General features: G+C 41.1%; 1 protein-coding gene across 3 annotated transcripts in view; it reads right to left on the reverse strand.

Moving 5' to 3' along the window:
* The window catches only part of PARN (poly(A)-specific ribonuclease), a 159,233-nt gene that overhangs the window by 12,505 nt on the left and 127,969 nt on the right, over positions 1-18,759 (reverse strand). For 2 of the 3 annotated variants that reach the window (XM_007106145.3, XM_028499783.1), the window contains exon 23: positions 2,289-2,482. The exons of the other annotated variant lie outside the window; for it this stretch is intronic. In XM_007106145.3, coding sequence (XP_007106207.1) covers positions 2,289-2,482 — 194 coding nt within the window. The remainder of the gene's footprint in view (positions 1-2,288; positions 2,483-18,759) is intronic. 3 annotated transcript variants of the gene reach the window in all.

The following is an 18,759-nucleotide window of genomic DNA, read 5'->3' on the forward strand; positions in this document are numbered from 1 at the left end:
AAAAACAGAAATATAGATCAATGGAACAAGATAGAAAGCCCTGAGATAAACCCATGCACCTATGGTCAACTAATCTATGACAAAGGAGGCAAGGATATACAATGGAGAAAAGACAGTCTCTTCAATAAGTGGTGCTGGGAAAACTGGACAACGACATGTAAAAGAATGAAATTAGAACACTCCCTAACACCATACACAAAAATAAACTCAAAATGGATTAAAAACCTAAATGTAAGACTGGACAATATAAAACTCTTAGAGGAAAACATGGGAAGAACATACTTTGACATAAATCACAGCAAGATCTTTTTTGACCTACCTCCTAGAATAATGGAAATAAACAAAAATAAACAAATGGGTCCTAATGGAACTTAAAAGCTTTTGCACGGCAAAGGAAACTACAAACAAGATGAAAAGACAACCCTCAGAATGGGAGAAAATATTTGCAAACGAATCAATGGACAAAGGATTAGTCTCCAAAATATATAAACAGCTCATGGAGCTCAATATTAAAAAAACAAACAGCCCAATCAAAAAGTGGGCAGAAGACCTAAATAGACATTTCTCTAAAAAAGATATACAGATGGCCAAGAGGCACATGAAAATCTGCTCAAAATCACTAATTATTAGAGAAATGCAAATCAAAACTACAATGAGGTATCACCTCATGCCGGTTAGAATGGGCATCATCAGAAAATCTACAAACAACAAAAGCTGGAGAGGGTGTGGAGAAAAGGGAACCCTCTTGCACTGTTGGTGGGAATGTAAATAGATACAGCCACTAAGGAGAACAGTACGGAGGTTCCTTAAAAAACTAAAAGTAGAATTACCATATGACACAGCAATCCCACTACCGGACATATACCCTGAGAAAACCATAATTCAAAAAGACACATGTGCCCCAGTTTTTACTGCAGCACTATGTACGGTAGCCAAGTCATGGAAGCAACCTAAATGCCCATTGACAGATGAATGGATAAAAAAGATGTGGTACATATACATAATGGAATATTATTCAGCCATAAAAAGGAACAAAACTGGGTCATTTGTAGAGACATGGATGGGCCTAGAGACTGTCATACAGAGTGAAGTTAAGTCAGAAAGAGAAAAACAAATATCGTATATTAACGCACATTTGTGGAATCTAGAAAAATGGTACAGACGAACTGGTTTGCAAGGCATAAATAGAGACACAGATGTAGAGAACAAATGTATGGACACCAAGGGGGGAAAGCAGGGTGGCGTGGTGGGGTGGTGGTGGTGGTGGTGTGATGAATTGGGAGATTGGGATTGAAATATATACACTAATATATATAAAATAGATAACTAATAAGAATCTGCTGTATAATAAATAAATAAATTCATTTTAAAAAAACCCAAAAGATAAAAAAAATAAAAGCATGAAGTGCAGTTCAGGGTCATCAGCAAGCACTTGGTCAGCAGTGGCTGTAATTTCTGTCACCATGACTGCTAGCTGACCAGGTTCTGGCCCGATCTCCTGAGCAGGGCCTTTCACAGATGCTGGCTTCCCAGCAAGCCCCTTCCTTGCCTGGCACTCGGGTCCTGCAGAGGGTCTGTGCACCAAGGGCTGGGTTAGCTCATGGGGCCTCCACAGCATGTCTGGGGGACAGAGGGGATACGGGACTTGGCACACCTTCTCATTCTGCTCTTACTAGCTACCTGGACCTGCATGTTTCTTTGCCTCTCTGAGTCCAGACTTCTGCATCACTAAAACAAGGATGAGTCCCTATGTCAGGGCTGTTGTGAGAATGAAATTCAATCAGGAAAGAGAAGGCTCCAGTGTCTAGCACACAGTAGGCATACAACATGTGTTCATTTCCTGTTTCTTTTACTCCTTACATAATTCTGCTTATGAGAGAAATTCAGGCGGCCTGGGGTTTTGCTGGGAACAGTGAAAACTGCTACTGAAAATAACACATGTAGGAGTAGGCCTCTGTGTAAATTCACATATACATTTAAAATACTGAGGTGACTTTACATACATCAGCAAAACCTCTAAACCATGGAGGACAGAGAGAAGGTTACCAAAACAGACTAACCATCTTTAACAAGGAGGCCCCCACCAAGCCTCACTCTATCAAGTGCCAGGGCTTTTCGGAGATTCCTCAAATTAAATTAAAATGATCTGAAAAACATCTGGTCCCGTTTTAGCCTACATGGGCTTTGTTATCAACTGAAGCCCTGCTAGAATCTCTCCCCCAAAATAAGAGTTTCTAGAGCATTAAAGAAGACACAGCTCTAGAACCTTAGTGAGATTCAATACACACCTGTCGGAGAAAGGTCCTTCTTCATCCTTTTTAATTTCTTGGCCTTTTTCCTTCCCTCTGAGAGGGATTCTGCACAGGGATCTGTCTGCTCAAGCTCAGTGTCAGAAATCTCCCCCGATACTCTGGCCTCCAGGCCACCTTCTGCTTGACTGGGACTCAGATTTCTCTTTCCTACTGTGCTGGTGGCTGTGAGACTGAAATACAAGTGGAACAACATGAAAGGTGTTGAGAGTAACTGGAAGACTAAACCTATAAAAATATTTTAACACTCTTAATTCTATTAACACTTAACTAGCAATCAAACAACATGGGTAGCTGCTGCCTGGAGGTGCAAGTTAAAGACCTTACTGTGAACTGAAGTCTAAAAGTTTACCCACAACAAGCTTATTCAGAAGAAACTTCTACACCAGACTTGTGCACGGATATACACAAATCTAAGCTGTTCATAGTGTTTAAAAGAAAAAAAATTTAAAGAAAATTCCTGGTCTTTATTTTGATAGAGTTACCCTAACAGAAGAGTAGAAGAGTAGAGCGACCATAACAAAATAACAGTCTGGATTACATTAAATGACAAGATAGCATTGTTACTTGAATGCTGCCTGATGGATACACAGTAGAGCAGGAGAATTCTCGAGTCTGCCGGCTGTCACGGCTGTCACACCGCTCGTGCATTTGAATACACTTAAAAGGTATACCCCACCTTCATATAATTCTCTTCCATTCCAAAAACGTGACTTGTCAAGATTATAATTAAACCTGGCTTCATTTTAAAAGCTTTATAGGATTTGACATGTTGAATTAGATCAGATTACATGTCCTGATTTTCCTTAAGAAAATATGTTCCCTGAATCAGAACTTGATAATAACAGAAACCACAGGGCCAGTGTGAGTCCTGTCTCCTCTAAATGAGTCTTACAAACAGGTTGATTTTTTTATAGCCCCCACGTTATGAAAAGCATAAAGAATCTAGTCATTCCCCCTAAGGGAGGCCATTCAGGCACAGAGCGGGGTGCAGAGAGGGAGAGAGAGAACATGAGCAAGCCCCTGTGTCAGCCTTCCCTAGGAAGTGAACGCTTTATTTTTAAATATATTTATTTATTTACTTTATTTTTGGCTGCGTTGGGTCTCGGTTGCTGTGAGTGGGCTTTTCTCTAGTTGTGGCGAGTGGGGGCTACTCTTCGCTGCGGTGCGCAGGCTTCTCATTGCGGTGGCTTCTCTTGTGGAGCACGGGCTCTAGGCATGCGGGCTTCAGTAGGTGTGGTACGTGGGCTCAGTAGTTGTGGATTGCGGGCCCTAGAGTGCAGGCTCAGTAGCTGTGGTGCACGGGCTTAGTTGCTCCATGGCATGTGGGATCTTCCTGGACCAGGGCTCAAACACGTGTCCCCTGCATTGGCAGGCGGATTCTTAACCACTGTGCCACCAGCGAAGTCCCGAAGTGAACGCTTTAAAATGTTACATATCAAAAACTTGGGGGACTTCCCTGGTGGTCCAGTAGTTAAGACTCTGCGCTCCCAATGCTGGTGGCCGGGTTCGATCCCTGGTCAGGGAACTAGATCCCACACGCATGCCGCAACTAAGGGTTCGCATGCCACAGCTAAGGAGCCTGCCTGCCGCAACTAAGACCCGGCACAGCCAAATTAAAAAACAAGAACAAAAACAAAAAACTCGGGCTACCCGATGATTCAAGTTCTGCAATGTTACTCTTCCCTGTTCTTACATCTTCCCTGTTCCTTACACTTCCTCACTCATGTGAAGAAGGTGGTGGTGCTCAGAAGCCATAGGAAGCAGAACAGAGAGAGCTCAGAGCAGATGGCCTGTTAAGCCTGGCTGGCCAGCCTCCCTCTGTCATCTCTTCACCTGTGTTATATGCAGCTTTTGGAAACATCTTTTATTGAGGGGATATGAAGAAAAGGAGAATACCAAAGGTAGTATTTTGGGGGGAGAGTTATTAGAAATTCATGCTAAAGTTTACTGTTTAAAAACTGATAATACCTTTAAAATTTTCTTAAAGACTAAAACAATTTTCGGCTGGTTTCAGAAAATTTGGAAAATTCAGAAAGTATTAAGTAAGAAAGTAGTAAGGACACACCTTTCCACTGTGAAAGGGTAAGAGGCCTAAATATTCCTCTGTGCTGTAAACCCTGGAACCTAGCAGCCTCTGAGATGTAAATGTTTAATGAAAACTCAGCTGGAACCATCAGCATTCAAAGAACTTCAAGAAATACAAAGTCCTGAAATAGCCCCAACTGCACATAGGAATCTAGCGGATGATAAAGGTGGTATCTCAAATTACCGGGGCAGAGATGAACTTCCAAAAAAATGGTGGTGGGACAACAGGAAAAAGATAAGTTAGGCCCATTCTTCACCCGTAAAAAAGAAAAAAACACCAAAATGGATTGGATATCTAAATGTGAAAAATGAAACTATACAAATACTGAAAGAAAACATGGATGAATTCCTCTAAAACCTGGGTGTCGAAAAAGGCTTTACTATAACTCACAATCCAAATTTATAAGAAAATTTATAAATTTGATCACATAAAAATCCATTGCATGGCTATCAATAACATGAGCAAAGTCAAAAGACAAATGACAAACCAGGAGAAAATATTTGTAACATATATCACAGATAAAGGGCTAATGTCCCTAATACACAAGTAACACTCAAAACTGAAGAAAAAACCCCCAAAATCCTACAGGAAAATGGGCAAAGCTATGAATAAATAGCTCACCACACACACACACACACACACACACACACACACACACACACACACACACACACCTTAAACACATGAAAAGATGTTCAACTCCATTCATGATGCAAAATAAAATGACACTGAAATATCATTTCTCACCCACTAGATTGGCAAAAATATCCAAAAGATTGATGAAATATTCTATTGTTGAGAGTGGGGAAATAGGCACTCATACATTGCTGGTGACAATGAAAAATGGTACAACTCACTCTTACAGAAGGGAATGGGGCACTATTTAACAAAACTTTATATCCATTTACTCTTTGAGCCAGCAATCCCACTTCTAGGAATTCAGAAGATGCACCTCCAACAATGCAAAAATACTTATGTACCAGATTACTCATTGCAGCTTTATTTGTTGTTATGATATATTATTGCCAAGTTCCTAAATGTCTAAGCAGAGGAAATTGGTTGAATAAACTATGCTATGTACAGTCAATGTAACTAAGCAGTTACAAGAAAGAATGAAGATCTCAAAGAACAGATATGAAATTATTTCCAGTGAAAAAAGCAAAGTGCAAAAGAGCAATTTATTCCAGTCTTGGGTGAAATGTCGGGGGGAATACCAAAAAAAAATTCCTGAACTATTTAGTAGGTTTGCTTCTGTAGTTGAACGAGTGAAGCAATTCTGAAAATATTTGGATACATGATAATGCTCAGCAAATTAGTAAATGTATTCATGTAGTTGGAAGACAGATATGGGGGAAGACAAGGGAGAACGCTATGGGGATGTAATGGAACTGGAGATACAGGTCCGGGCTTGGGATTTCTAAAATAAGTATGTGTGTATGTGTGCACGTTTATGTGTACGCATATATGTAGGGAAGTATCTATGTATATCCATGCCCCTATTTCCCAGCTCTGCCCACTGAAAGGACCTAAAAAACAAAAACAAAAAACAAAAAACCCAATGGCCATAAGCACATCTAGTGTCCAGATTTTAATGTCTAAACCATACCCCACTGAAAAAACACAGGGCTCCTCGAAGAAGTGCTTGATTCCAGGGCTGGGGTAAAAGTTGCACAAAATGAGCTCGGCTGGGGTAAAAGAGGCACAAAATGAGCCCGGAATATCTTGCAATACCAGAAAGTAGGAACTGCTCAAGAAATGATGGGACATGTCACAGGGATGTAGGAACCAGGTGGAAAGAGCTCCCACTGGCTAAATATTTGAGCACCAAAATAATTAAGGGGCAATAATAAATTCTAAACCATTAATAAAAAAACAGGAATCCACGGATCTATACCGATACATAATACAGAGAGACAGAGAGAGGAGGGAGAGCTCTTAGTTCTGGATGAATGCTGACTAGGCAATGGTAAAGGTGGAGAGAGAGATGAAGTTGGCAATCATCCTTTGGCAACCATCACGTGAAGAATGACTGACGCAAAAATCATCAAGAGGTGCTAAATCAGGGGAGATATTTTAATGAAGAGTAGGCTATTTGCATGGTCTTAAAGTGTCTCTCCTGAGACTGATATCCTGAGAAGGACATAGCATCACTTTTGCACATTCTAGTCAGGATTGTATAACCTGAACATAATCATGAAGAAACATCAGACAAACCCAAAGGAAAAACACCTTACTGAAAAAAAGTGGGGTGAGGGGCTGGTGTCCTTCAAAAATGTTGTTGTCATAAAAAAGACCAAAGAGGGCTTCCCTGGTGGCGCAGTGGTTGAGAGTCCTCCTGCCAATGCAGGGGACACGGGTTCGTGTCCCGGTCTGGGAAGATCCCACGTGCCGCGGAGCGGCTAGGCCTGTGAGCCACGGCCGCTGAGCCTGTGCGTCCTGTGCTCCGCAACGGGAGAGGCCACAATAGTGGCCCGCATACCGCAAAAAAAAAAAAAAAAAAAAAGACCAAAGAGACATTGAAAACTAGCTGCAACACATTATGACAGACTGGATCTTATACTAGAGGGAAAAGCCATAAAGATAATATTGGATCAAATAATAAAACTGGGATATAAACAGTAGATTACAGTATTATATCAATGTTAAATTACCGAGGTTGATAACTATACTACAGTTATACAAGAAACTATTAAGGACCATGATGTATCTAACTTCCTCTCAGGTGGTTCAGAAAAAAACAAGTGTGTTGGGGGTTGCGGTACGGAGAGAAAAAGGGAGAGAAGGCAACACAGAGTGTGTATATACAGAGAGAGGAAGGGGAAGGGTGGAAGAGAGAGCGTGTGCACACAAAGCAAAAAACAGCAAAATGTTAACAATCAAGGTTGCTGGATAAAGAATATATGGGTGTTCTTTGTAATATTTGTGACTTTTATAGAGTTTGAAATTATTTCCAAGTTAAAAGCAAAACAAAACAAAACAAACTGGAGGAAGCATGATGCTTAAACAAATAAGGAAAAGTAAATTTCATTGAGGATTATCTTCTTTTTTTTCTAATTTAATGTTTTTGGCCATACTGCGTGGCACGTGGGATCTTAGTTCCCCGACCAGGGATTGAACCCATGCTCCCTGCAGTGGAAGCGCAGAGTGCTAACCACTGGGCAGCCAGGGAATTCCCTCAAGGAATATCTTCTGATGCCTGCTGGCTGTGGCACAATCTAGGACTGAAGTCTGTGTGTGCTTACACATGACTAATAAGTATATCGCCAGCCTAGTGATACGTGGAAGAGGCTGCCTTGACCCATTAACAGAATGTCTCATCTGATACAACAGAGTCCCTTTCCAGCCAGCCAGGCTGGAAAGGATCCCTCAGAGTTGGCATCTGTGCCTCTTCATTCTTCAGTGTCTGAGCCCGTCAGCTCATTCCCTCATTTAACCAGTATTCTACCAACATGATGAGCACCTCCCATGGGCCACACCTCCGAACGCCCTCCAGTCCTGCTCATTTTACTCTCAGCCACCATTCCAGCTCTTTGCTCACGCTGCTGCCGGGCACTCTTCCTATCTTGCCCCTTGACTCTTAAAACAGGATCCTAATTGGCTAGTCCCCCCTGTCCTACTCTTCCCAGCCTCCCTTGCCCTTCAAACCCATTCCTCCTAGTGTTAGCAAACTTCTTCCAAAGCAGAGATTTGATCAGATACTCCCAGCTGCAAGACTTCCACGGCTCTCTACCACCAACCTGAATTTTAACTGCTTGGCACAGCAACCAGGACCCTCTGCCATCTGGGTCCCTGTCGGCTTTCCTAGCCTTATCTTCCACAAGGCAGTCGAGTTGCAAAGACAGTATCTGCTCACCTTAATGAATTCCATGACATGCACTAGTCCACCTGGTCCACTGTCCCAGCGGTGGGCTTATCAGCCCCCATACACCCTATATTTCCCATCGGATGTTGCTGCCCGTGCTCCGCAACAAGAGAAGCCACCGCAGTGAGAAACCCGTGCACCGCGCTGAAAAGTAGCCCCCGCTCGCCGCAACTAGAGAAAGCCCGCGCGCAGCAACGAAGACTCAACGCAGCCAAAAATAAATAAATAAATAAATTTTAAAAATTTTAGGGGTTAGCTTGGTAAAGTAAGATATAATAATAAATGTATGGGTTACTTTTTTTTTTTTTCTGGGCGTGGGCTTTATCTAGTTGTGGCGAGTGGGGGCTACTCTTCATTGCAGTGTGCAGGCTTCTCATTAAGGTGTCTTCTCCTGTTGCGGAGCACAGGCTCTAGGCATGCGGGCTTCAGCAGTTGTGGCTTGCGGGCTCTAGAGCGCAGCCTCAGTAGTTGTGGCACAAGGGCTTAGTTGCTACGTGGCATGTGGGATCTTCTCGGACCAGGGCTCAAACCCCTGTCCCCTGTATTGGCAGGCGGATTCTTAACCACTGCGCCACCAGAGAAGTCCCTGGGTTACTATTATTATGAACCAATATACTATGACAAAATTATATATTTCAAAAACATGTAAAAATAATCTCTACCTGATACAGACATTTGATAACAGAAAACATTAAAAGAATAAAACATTAACACTAAATGGATGGCCAATAAATATCAGTTAAAAATTGAAAGATGTCACAGATATTTATTATTTAAAAGTTATTCTTAAATGAGATTTTAAAACACACAAGCATTAATATTTGTCACAAGACAATATTCCAGATGGAGAAAAGATTCTCTTATGTTATGCTGATGTTGATCAAACTGTTCCGAGTGTTTCCAAAGCAAATACAAGTTGGCTGTTAAACTACATATTGCTTTATATTAGCTCATTTCCTTTTCTTTTTTCATTTCCTTTTTTATTAAAAAATTTTTCTAGTTGTGGCATGTGGGATCTTCAGTTGCTGCATGCGGGATCCTTAGTTGCAGCATGTGGGATCCACCTCCCCGACCAGGGATCGAACCCAGGCCCCCTGCATTGGGAGTGCGGAGCCCCAGCCACTGGACCACCAAGGAAGTCCCTCATTTCCTTTTTTAGAGATGAAAATATTTTGTCTGCTTGCCTTGATTTTCATTTTGCTGTTAAAATTTATACTGCTTGTCCTAATTCAGATTTTAGATTGAATGATTTTAACACTGGAGTATTCCACAATGACATTTACATTTTGTCTCTGAATTTCGTCTGTAAAAGTATTTACCAAGAACTGTAGCCTACAGCAAATATTCAAACACTGAAACACTACTGGATTCTATTAAGACAACGTAACATTCGGATATCCTAGCAAGGTTAACAGTACATGTTTCAAAACTGCCAATTTAAGGACTGCTTCCAAATCTTATTTCTTGGAAAAAGATTCGCAGGATTTTTTATAAAGTGTACTGCTGTATGTAATCTCGTTAATATATTCTTATTTACAAGAATGATTCACTGTTAGTAGCAGACAAGGCCACGAACACACACTTAACAACATGGCGACAGTGACAAGCAAGAATGACTGATCTGATTGTGGCCCTTTCTCTCCTACCTGCTCCTGTCCTCATTTCAGAAATGTTGACTGTAACCTTTGACACTGATTCCATGCTTGCTTTCAACTTTATGGCAGAGAATTCCTTTGAACTAGTAATGCCTATGCTGATGGTTAAAGTTTAATTCCCACAGATTTTGCCCCTTTATCTTAATTTCTCAACTGATATTTCTCATGATTTGGAATAACACATAAATGTCCCCAGAGATGCCAGGGAGGAACTGGTGAATGGCAACCCTATTGGAAATCAGCTGACCACAAACTGGACTCTCTATTCTGTGTCATCATCTATCTGTCTTCCCTTACGCCAGCACCACACGGTTTTTAGTCCCGTAGCTTTAAAGTAAGTCTTAAAGACAGAATAAGTCCTTTAGTTGGCTGGGAAGTTCATGCTGCTGGATAAAATAATAACCACCTTTCATTTTAAAGGGCTGCCCAGTTTACAAAATTCTCTCATTTAATACTTGTCTATAATCATTTGAAGCTGAACATGTGTTTTCACTTCCATTTTATAGGCAAGAAACCTCATCCTCAGAATGAGTGACTTCCCCCAGGTTGTGTGGCTGGTCTGGTACTTCTGAGGGTGTCTTCCAAGCCGAATACTCTTTGAAACGCTTCACAGCCTTGCTCCCCACCCCATCTTCCCAGGGCAAAATGAACTGGAAAAATCTGGGGAAGTGGGAGCTAGAAAATGCATTTGTATTGTTTTCACAAACTCTCATGCTGAATTCAAATTCCACGAGCATGACTGTTCCTGTGTTTTTGGGCACGGTCTGGATGGATGAGGGGAGGATGTCAGATAGCCTAGGCCCAATTCAGAAGGCAATTCCTCAGAGATCTCTGATCAACTGTGATTCTTATTTCTAATAAAGAAGTTGAGTTTGAAAAGCAAAATCAACATTAAGTACGGCATGTCTGTATGACAGTACCCAGGAATAAAGGACATCTCCTGTGGAATGAATGGTGGGGGGTGGAGAGAATATACAAATGTGTTGCATATGTGACTACTCAGTTTATTTATAAATTAGCCTAAAGGAGAGAAAACTTGGTTCTGGGTTACAAAGAAACCATGGCATTCAATTAGAAAAACTTTTTACAAGAATGTGGTTTGAACCTGGTTAAACAATCCCTTATTGCTAACTCACTTTAATTCAACATAGAAAAGACTAATCAATAACAAACATGAAAGACATTAATACAAATTCCTAAATTTACGAACCTATACTGAACATACAACTAATTGAAGCTGAATTCAGAACATCTGAAATTTTCAGAGGCTAGGATGAAATTTAATTTTGCAAATAAAATTTACTTTTGGCTCCGATGAAAGGATTTACTAATCATGCCAGTAATATATCAAACCAAAACGACTCCTCCCCATACCAAAAGCCCAACTACTTTAGAAAATAAACTGCTTTAAAAAAATTTCCAGGAAGTTAAACACGACCAATTGAACGCAGGTATTTATCTGTAGAGAGACAGAAATATCCTTACAAAGGCACAGAGAACAGGAGAGGCAGCAGGAGAGGATGGGATGTCAGCTCACCTTGGAGACACTCTCTCTGGAGAGGACAAGTAAGGAGAAGAGTGCCAAAGAGTGTTGCATACAGGGGGAACAGAAATCTAAGTGCTGTATAAAAAGCTGGTGCACCCGATAGAGCCCTGCAAAGTCTCAGCAAATAACAGGCACCAGACCCCTGGAAGCAGATGATAAGGACTGTGCTACGCCAACAGGGGGAAAGGCTGTCCTAGGATCCTCACCCCCATCCCTGTGAAGCCAGGGGACCAGCATTCCCCCGAGGCCAATAGGAGCTGGACAGGAGGTTTAATCTCTGGAGAAACTGATCCCCTCAGAGAGGCACCAAGTCCAGCAGTGGAGAGTGGGATCAAGCAGGGCAATAAGAACTTTCTAACTGGGGAAGTAGCATCCTCCGCATACTGAGAAGTGAGGTCTCCAGCTTCCTTGCACCAATCAGTACCCAGAGCACCAGCAGTCAGGCTTATATCCCCCAAGCTGCAAATCAGAAAATCAATTTCTAAAAGAACTGAGTCGTTACAGCTAGTATCATACTTAATGCTGAATGCTTTTGCCCTAAGATCAGGAACAAGACACAGATGTTGGCTCTTGCCACTTTTATTCAACACTGTACTAGAGGCCCTTGCCAGTGCAATAAGGCAAGAGAAAGAAATGCAATTCATAAGGTCCACTGGACAGAGATAAATACGATTGCCTTTTTTAACAGATATGATTGTCTAAACAGAAAATACCAAACAGTCTACAAAAAGTTATTAGACCTAATAAGTGAATTTAGTAAGATCCAAGGATACAAGGTCAAAATAGATAAATCAACTGTATTTCTTTCTATTAGCAATGAACGAATGGAAATTGAACTATTAAAATATATGACTTACAATAGCATCAAAAAGTAAAATATTTAGGGGCAACTTCAATAAAGCATATGTAAAATTTGCATAATGGAAAATACAATACTCCGATATGAGAAATCAAAGAAAACCTAAATAAATGAAAAGATACACCATGATCATGGGTGGGAAGACTCAACAGAGTTAATTCTCCCCAAAATGATATTATAGATTCAACACAATCTCCATCAAAGTCCCAGCAAACTTTTTGTACAAATCAACAAACTGACTCTAAACTTTTTGTGGAAAAGTGAAGTACTTAGAATATGCATTGTTTTGCCTTCCCTGGTGGCGCAGTGGTTAAGAATCCACCTGCCAATGCAGGGGACATGGGTTCGAGCCCTGGTCCGGGAAGATCCCACATGCCGTGGAGCAACTAAGCCCATGTACCAAAACTACTGAGCCCACGAGCCACAACTACTTAGCCCATGTGCCACAACTACTGAAGCCCACGCACCTAGAGCCTGTGCTTTGCAACAAGAGAAGCCACTGCAATGAGAAGACTGTGCACCGCAACAAAGAGTAGCCCCCGCTCGTCACAACTAGAGAAAGCCCGTGCGCAGCAACAAAGACCCAACGCAGCCAAAAATAAATTTTTAAAAAAAGAATAAGCATTTTTTAAAAAGAAGAAAATGGTTGAAGGATCTACTATATGATTTCAAGACTCACTATAAAGCTTTAGTATAAATCAAGACAATGTGGAACTGGTCTAAGGAAAGACATATAGATCAATGGAATACAACAGAATCTAGAAATAGACCACATACAAATATGGCCAACTAGTTTCTGACAAAGGAGTCAAGGTACAGTAATTGAATAGGGAAAGGACAGTATTCTCAAAAAATGGTGCCAGAACAAATGGACATCTATATGCAAAAAATGAACTTGTACTCAATGCCTCACACTGTACATAAAAATTAACTCGAAATAGATCGTATACCTAAACATAAAACCAAAAAACACTATAAAACTTATAGAAAAAAAAGAAAATCTTTATGACCCTAGTTTAGGCAAAGATTTCTTAAGTAGATCGCAAAAAGCACAAGCCCTAAAGAAAAGCATAAGCCTCAGAGAAAAGATACATAATTACAAAGCCAGCTTCTCACCTCATCACTCTACAGAGCAAAACCATCAGTAAGTTCTGCCTCCAAGAACTTCTCATCCCTTTTTAGTTCTTTCTTAAACAATAGTGGATGCCCCCAAATAGTCACATTTTTGAAGAAAGGCTTCGAGAGACAAAAACCAAAACAGACCAATATTCAGAGAGGAAAAACTGAGGAAACAGAGACAACATAGAGAGCCGAGGAAAACTTTAAAAACAACAGGCAGTTCTTGCTTTGCACAGAGTACAGGACCATAAAAATGGACTAGACTACCGTATTTGCAAGCCAATGGATAAACAGAAAAATGAAGAAGTGGCAATAAGTACATTACTTGGAAACAAGGTAAATTATCAAAAGAAAGAGTTGAAAGTGGTTGCCTCTGACGGACAGAATGTGGGTGGCAGGGGACTGCTGCTTTTTATTATAATTTTTAAAAATATTATTTGGCTTTAAAAAACAATGCTCGGGCTTCCCTGGTGGTGCAGTTGTTGAGAGTCTGCCTGCCAATGCAGGGGACACGGGTTTGTGCCCCGGTCCGGGAAGATCCCACATGCCGTGGAGCGGCTGGGCCCGTGAGCCGTGGCCGCTGATCCTGCACGTCCGGAGCCTGTGCTCCGCAACGGGAGAGGCCACAACAGTGAGAGGCCCGCGTACCACAAAAAAACAAAAACAAACAAACAAAAACAATGCTCAAGTATTTCATTGAAAATATTTTAAAAGAAAAAAAAATGCCAAGGACTTCACAAAGATCCACTTAACGTGTGACAAACCACTATGCCAACAGTAAATCACTACTTGTCTGGTTATGTTAAATGGGTATACACAGCTCTGTTACTTAATTGGCTTTGTGACCTTGAGTAAGACACAGCTTCTCTGACCACCCCCTCCCCAGTTCTCCTTTGTAACATCGTGGAGGGTGGACTAGATCACCTCCAGGTCCCTTCCAGCTCCACAAGTATGTGGCTTTATCAAGTAACACTGTTGTTCACACAGTTATAGGTGCCGCTCATTCTTTAAAAGAATGTATCTGCTATTGTACATCAACTATATCTCAATTAAAAAAAAAAGAATGTCCTACAATCTAGACTAATCTTCAGCCCCTGCTTCCATTCACATGAATTAGTGCAGTATTACTGTATTCCATAGATACTAGCATTTGTAAGTAGAAATGACACATAAGAAAAAAATTCAAAGACAATTACCTAAAGAACAACAAAATTTATAGCATGATAGCATGAGTATCTTAATCCTACATGTTTGGAAGACATTTCATCTCTTTGGAAATTGTCATCCTTGGTTGTTTCTAGTTTTCTCATAAACCCAGTAAACCCAACCTGAGAAGGAATAAACCCCATAATGTCAACTCAACAGGCTCAAATTTCAAAGTAAACTACTGTTTCACAAATGATGACAGAGGAAAGGGGTAGGTGGGGTTTTCTTACTCATGAAAGGATCCAACTCTCCCTCTCTGCTTGGGCACCCAAACTTTATCTGATGCCCATTGTAGCCAAATGATCTGCGCTAACGGAGAGAGAGACACTAGGGATGAAAGAAGAGAACAGAAAGAAACCTAGTGACCATGTGGACAATGCTACTCTATATTCTAATAGCATCACTATATTCACTAATTTAGCTATCCTAAATGGACATTCACATTACATATTTAGTCAAATTAATGATGAGATGACAAATTAAAGACAAGACCCAAATCAAAACCTCTGAATTTATGCTTTTCAACTGGAAAGAATCAAAGAATATAGCTATGATTCTAAAGTAGCATCAATAAAGTAAATATTATTCTTATGAGTATTAATGGACTATACTGAAACAAGGTAAAATATAGTGCTCTTATTACTTGGTGAAGTATTGCCACTGAAATCAGTTACAGATGTTTATCCTGAAAGATGCTACTATGAGGGTTGCAGACTCAAATATTGTTAATGGTTATTCAAATTTAAATTTATGGTTAATTGGAACCTGTGGACAGTTTTATAATATTCATTAGCAACAGTTTTTTAAAGACACAGAAGGCTACTGTTTTAATACAAATGAGTACGAGTTTCAAAATCATCTCCATTTAGTGCTTTAGCACTAACAATTTGATCTGACGAATCAACTAGGATGGCTTTACCAGGAGAAGAGAACAAGGTATACTTACTTCCTGATGGGCTGCTCTTGACATGGAGAACATCATTTCAGCTCCCTGAGAACAGAGGACCACCTACCAGATGTTCTGACACCAAGAAACCACATGCTTCTTGCATCCTGGTTTGGTTTTTGAAGACCCTTCTTCTGGGGGTAATCTGCGACTACAGCAAACTAGAAACTAAACCCTTCCAAGAATTTAGAATCATTCATTTCAGATGATGAACTAATGTACCTCATGGTCATTCCCAAGAATTCCCTGATTCTTTACATCAACTATTTGACAACTGATTAACACTCAAAAAACGGTGGTCTGAATACTGATTTCTGTAGCATCACATGAGTTTGACTTCCTTTAAAATTACTTTCCCTTAAAATATGTGATTAGGCAAGCATGAATGGACTTCTGACTTGAGATATTCCAAGGCATCCACAGTCAGTCTACTCCCACCTTCATATGGCTCTTTCACTCTAAGTAGCAGGTAAGACAATAAAATAAGCTGGATGCTGGTATGATTATGAAAAGAATGTCATTCCATCCTGCCTGACCTTTAGCAAAGCACGTGAAAGTATTCCAAGCACGGCCTTATATTGTTCAAAAGGGAAAAAGCAGTCTGCACGGCCTTCTCCAATCAGAAGCTGGGTAGGAAGACGTGTTCCTAGTGTATTATGGGTTCTCTTGTTCACTCGTTTATTTAAACCTCTTTCTGAGTGACCATAAGGCATCATTTGTTAGGTGCTGGAACGTTAATATGAGTAAACAACAACTCCCAACTTTATCTTTTTACTTCCTATAAGAGTCCCCAGGGCAAAGAAATCCCAAGGATTCCACTTGGCACGGAAGGCATGTCAGAAGGCATTTCTGGTGGTGGGGAAGGATCACAAATGGATATGTGAGAAGACAGCAGGCATTCTGGAAAGAGCATGAATGGGATCTGGGATGAAAGAGAGATGAGGGCTTGAATCTGGGTTCTGTCATTTACTGGTTTTGAGACTCAGGGCAAGTTCCTTTAGCTTCTGTGAGTCTCAGTCTCCTCAATTATAAAATAGGTTATTGTGAGGATTAAATAAGAAAACAAAACAAAATAGCACATGTTACAGTGCCTGGCACATGGCAGGCACTTAAATGCCAGTGCCTCCTCTGCTCCCTCCCTGTCCTGCGGTGGGCAAAAGGTTCACGTTGTTAGAGATGATGTTGATCCCAGACTTCAGAGGTAGTTGTCCCAATCTTTGCAAAGCATCAGGAAAGGAGGTGAGGAAGAGAAAGAAGAGTAGAAGGAAGGCGTGAGCAGCATGAGTAGGTTGAATAGCATGGCTGTGACGGCTGGAAGGTTAAGAGGGGAGCGTTCCCGCAGCCCCCCGGTGGGTGGGAGGGGGGGCCGGTAAGCCATCACCTAGACATCCATTTGTTAGCTCACAGGTGCCTGGAACCTGCAGATCATCAAGAACCACCCAAACTGCCCTGCTCTGTTGGAAACATACAAGGTTTCTTGAAGGCACAGTTCCATTTTCCCCCAACATTAGGAAAACATTAAATACACAGAAAAGTTTGAAGAATTGTATAGTAAACATCCATTTAGCCATTACTTACATTCTATAATTAGTTCTACATTGGAAGTGGAGATTTAAAAATATACAGCAGATTTTAGTTCCTTTGCATTTGGGAAAAAGGGGCACAAAAGGCAGGATGTGAAGGCTCCTATCTGGCAAGCATCTGACTTCTGAACTACCAGTGATGCAGCGGAATGAAATGAAATCTTTTCTTCAGTGATCCTTGAACGGACAAAAGGATGAATGTCAAACCTGTAGACAGTATTTAAACATGGAACTCCTATCAGTACAATGACAAACTTGGTGTTGGGTCACAGCAGCCACTCTGCATCCTCACACCAGTCCCAAAAACACAAGCACACTTTGGCTTCTGCTGGCTTACAGTGTACTAGCAGAATTTTTTAAAAGCATAAAGTGTCAAAAAAGAACTGCCAGAAAAATGAACTGCCAGATTTCTACACCTGGAAATTAAATACATGATTTACATATTTCATACTTTATTTTAGCTAAAACTATACTACAAATAGGAATAATCCTAACTGCACATGACGTGAGTACCTCAAATAGGAAATCTGTTTTGTATTTAGACATGTGAAAAATAGCAGTTCACTTCCCTATCATCTAAGTGTGTTGAGGGCAATTTCAATTGTTAGCATCATTAAAAAAAAATTATACTCTTATACGAAGAAAGAACATATAACACATTATTAGAACACAGATAATTACTTTTAATTATGGTTAATTAAATAAATAACATGAAGCTATGGAAAGAAAACATTAATTTTCAAATATTACTGCTATTATAAAACACGAAAGCATCTACGACACCACCAGCTCTGTGATCTGGAGCAAGACACTTCTCCTCTCTGAGTTTTCTTATCAGAGAAACAAGACTAACTAATAATGCTACTTAATCCCCTTTAGGGTTCTTCCTCAGTCCTCTTCGAGGATAAAGGACCACTGCTTTTCTGATTACGGCATTTCATAATCCTGATGGTGGTTCCTACTGCCCTTGCCCTCCAGCTACTGTTCCAGGCTGAGCAGACTCAACACCCCCACTTCCTTTCATCACTAAGTCACTTTCCTCTGGATGTGCTGCAGTCCCTCTACTTAAAATCCACCAAACAATCCACCAAAGGCCACTACTAAGGGGATGACCAGAGCTGAGCATCCTAGAAGGATGACACCTCAGTACTTCTGATACTGGCTTGTACATCCCAGGGTCACTTCTGTTTCTTTAAAAAAATTTAGGAACTTCCCTGGTGGTGCAGTGGTTAAGAATCCTCCTGCCAATGCAGGGGACATGGGTTCAATCCCTGGTCCTGGAAGATCCCACATGCCGAGGAGCAACTAAGCCCGTGTGCCACAACTACTGAGCCTGCGCTCTAGAGCCTGCGAACCACAACTACTGGGCCCACACGCCACAACTACTGAGCCCGCACGCCAAAACTACTGAGCCCACAAGGCGCAACTACTAAGCCCGCATGCTGCAACTAGTTAAGCCTGTGCACCTAGAGCCCGTGCTCCACAACAATATAAGCCACTGCAATGAGAAGCCCGTGCACCGCAGCAAAGAGTAGCCCCAAGTCGCCGCAACTAGAAAAAGCCTGCACGCAGCAATGAAGACCCA

Source organism: Physeter macrocephalus, chromosome 14 (assembly GCF_002837175.3).
Source record: "Physeter macrocephalus isolate SW-GA chromosome 14, ASM283717v5, whole genome shotgun sequence".
Lineage (NCBI taxonomy): Eukaryota > Metazoa > Chordata > Mammalia > Artiodactyla > Physeteridae > Physeter > Physeter macrocephalus.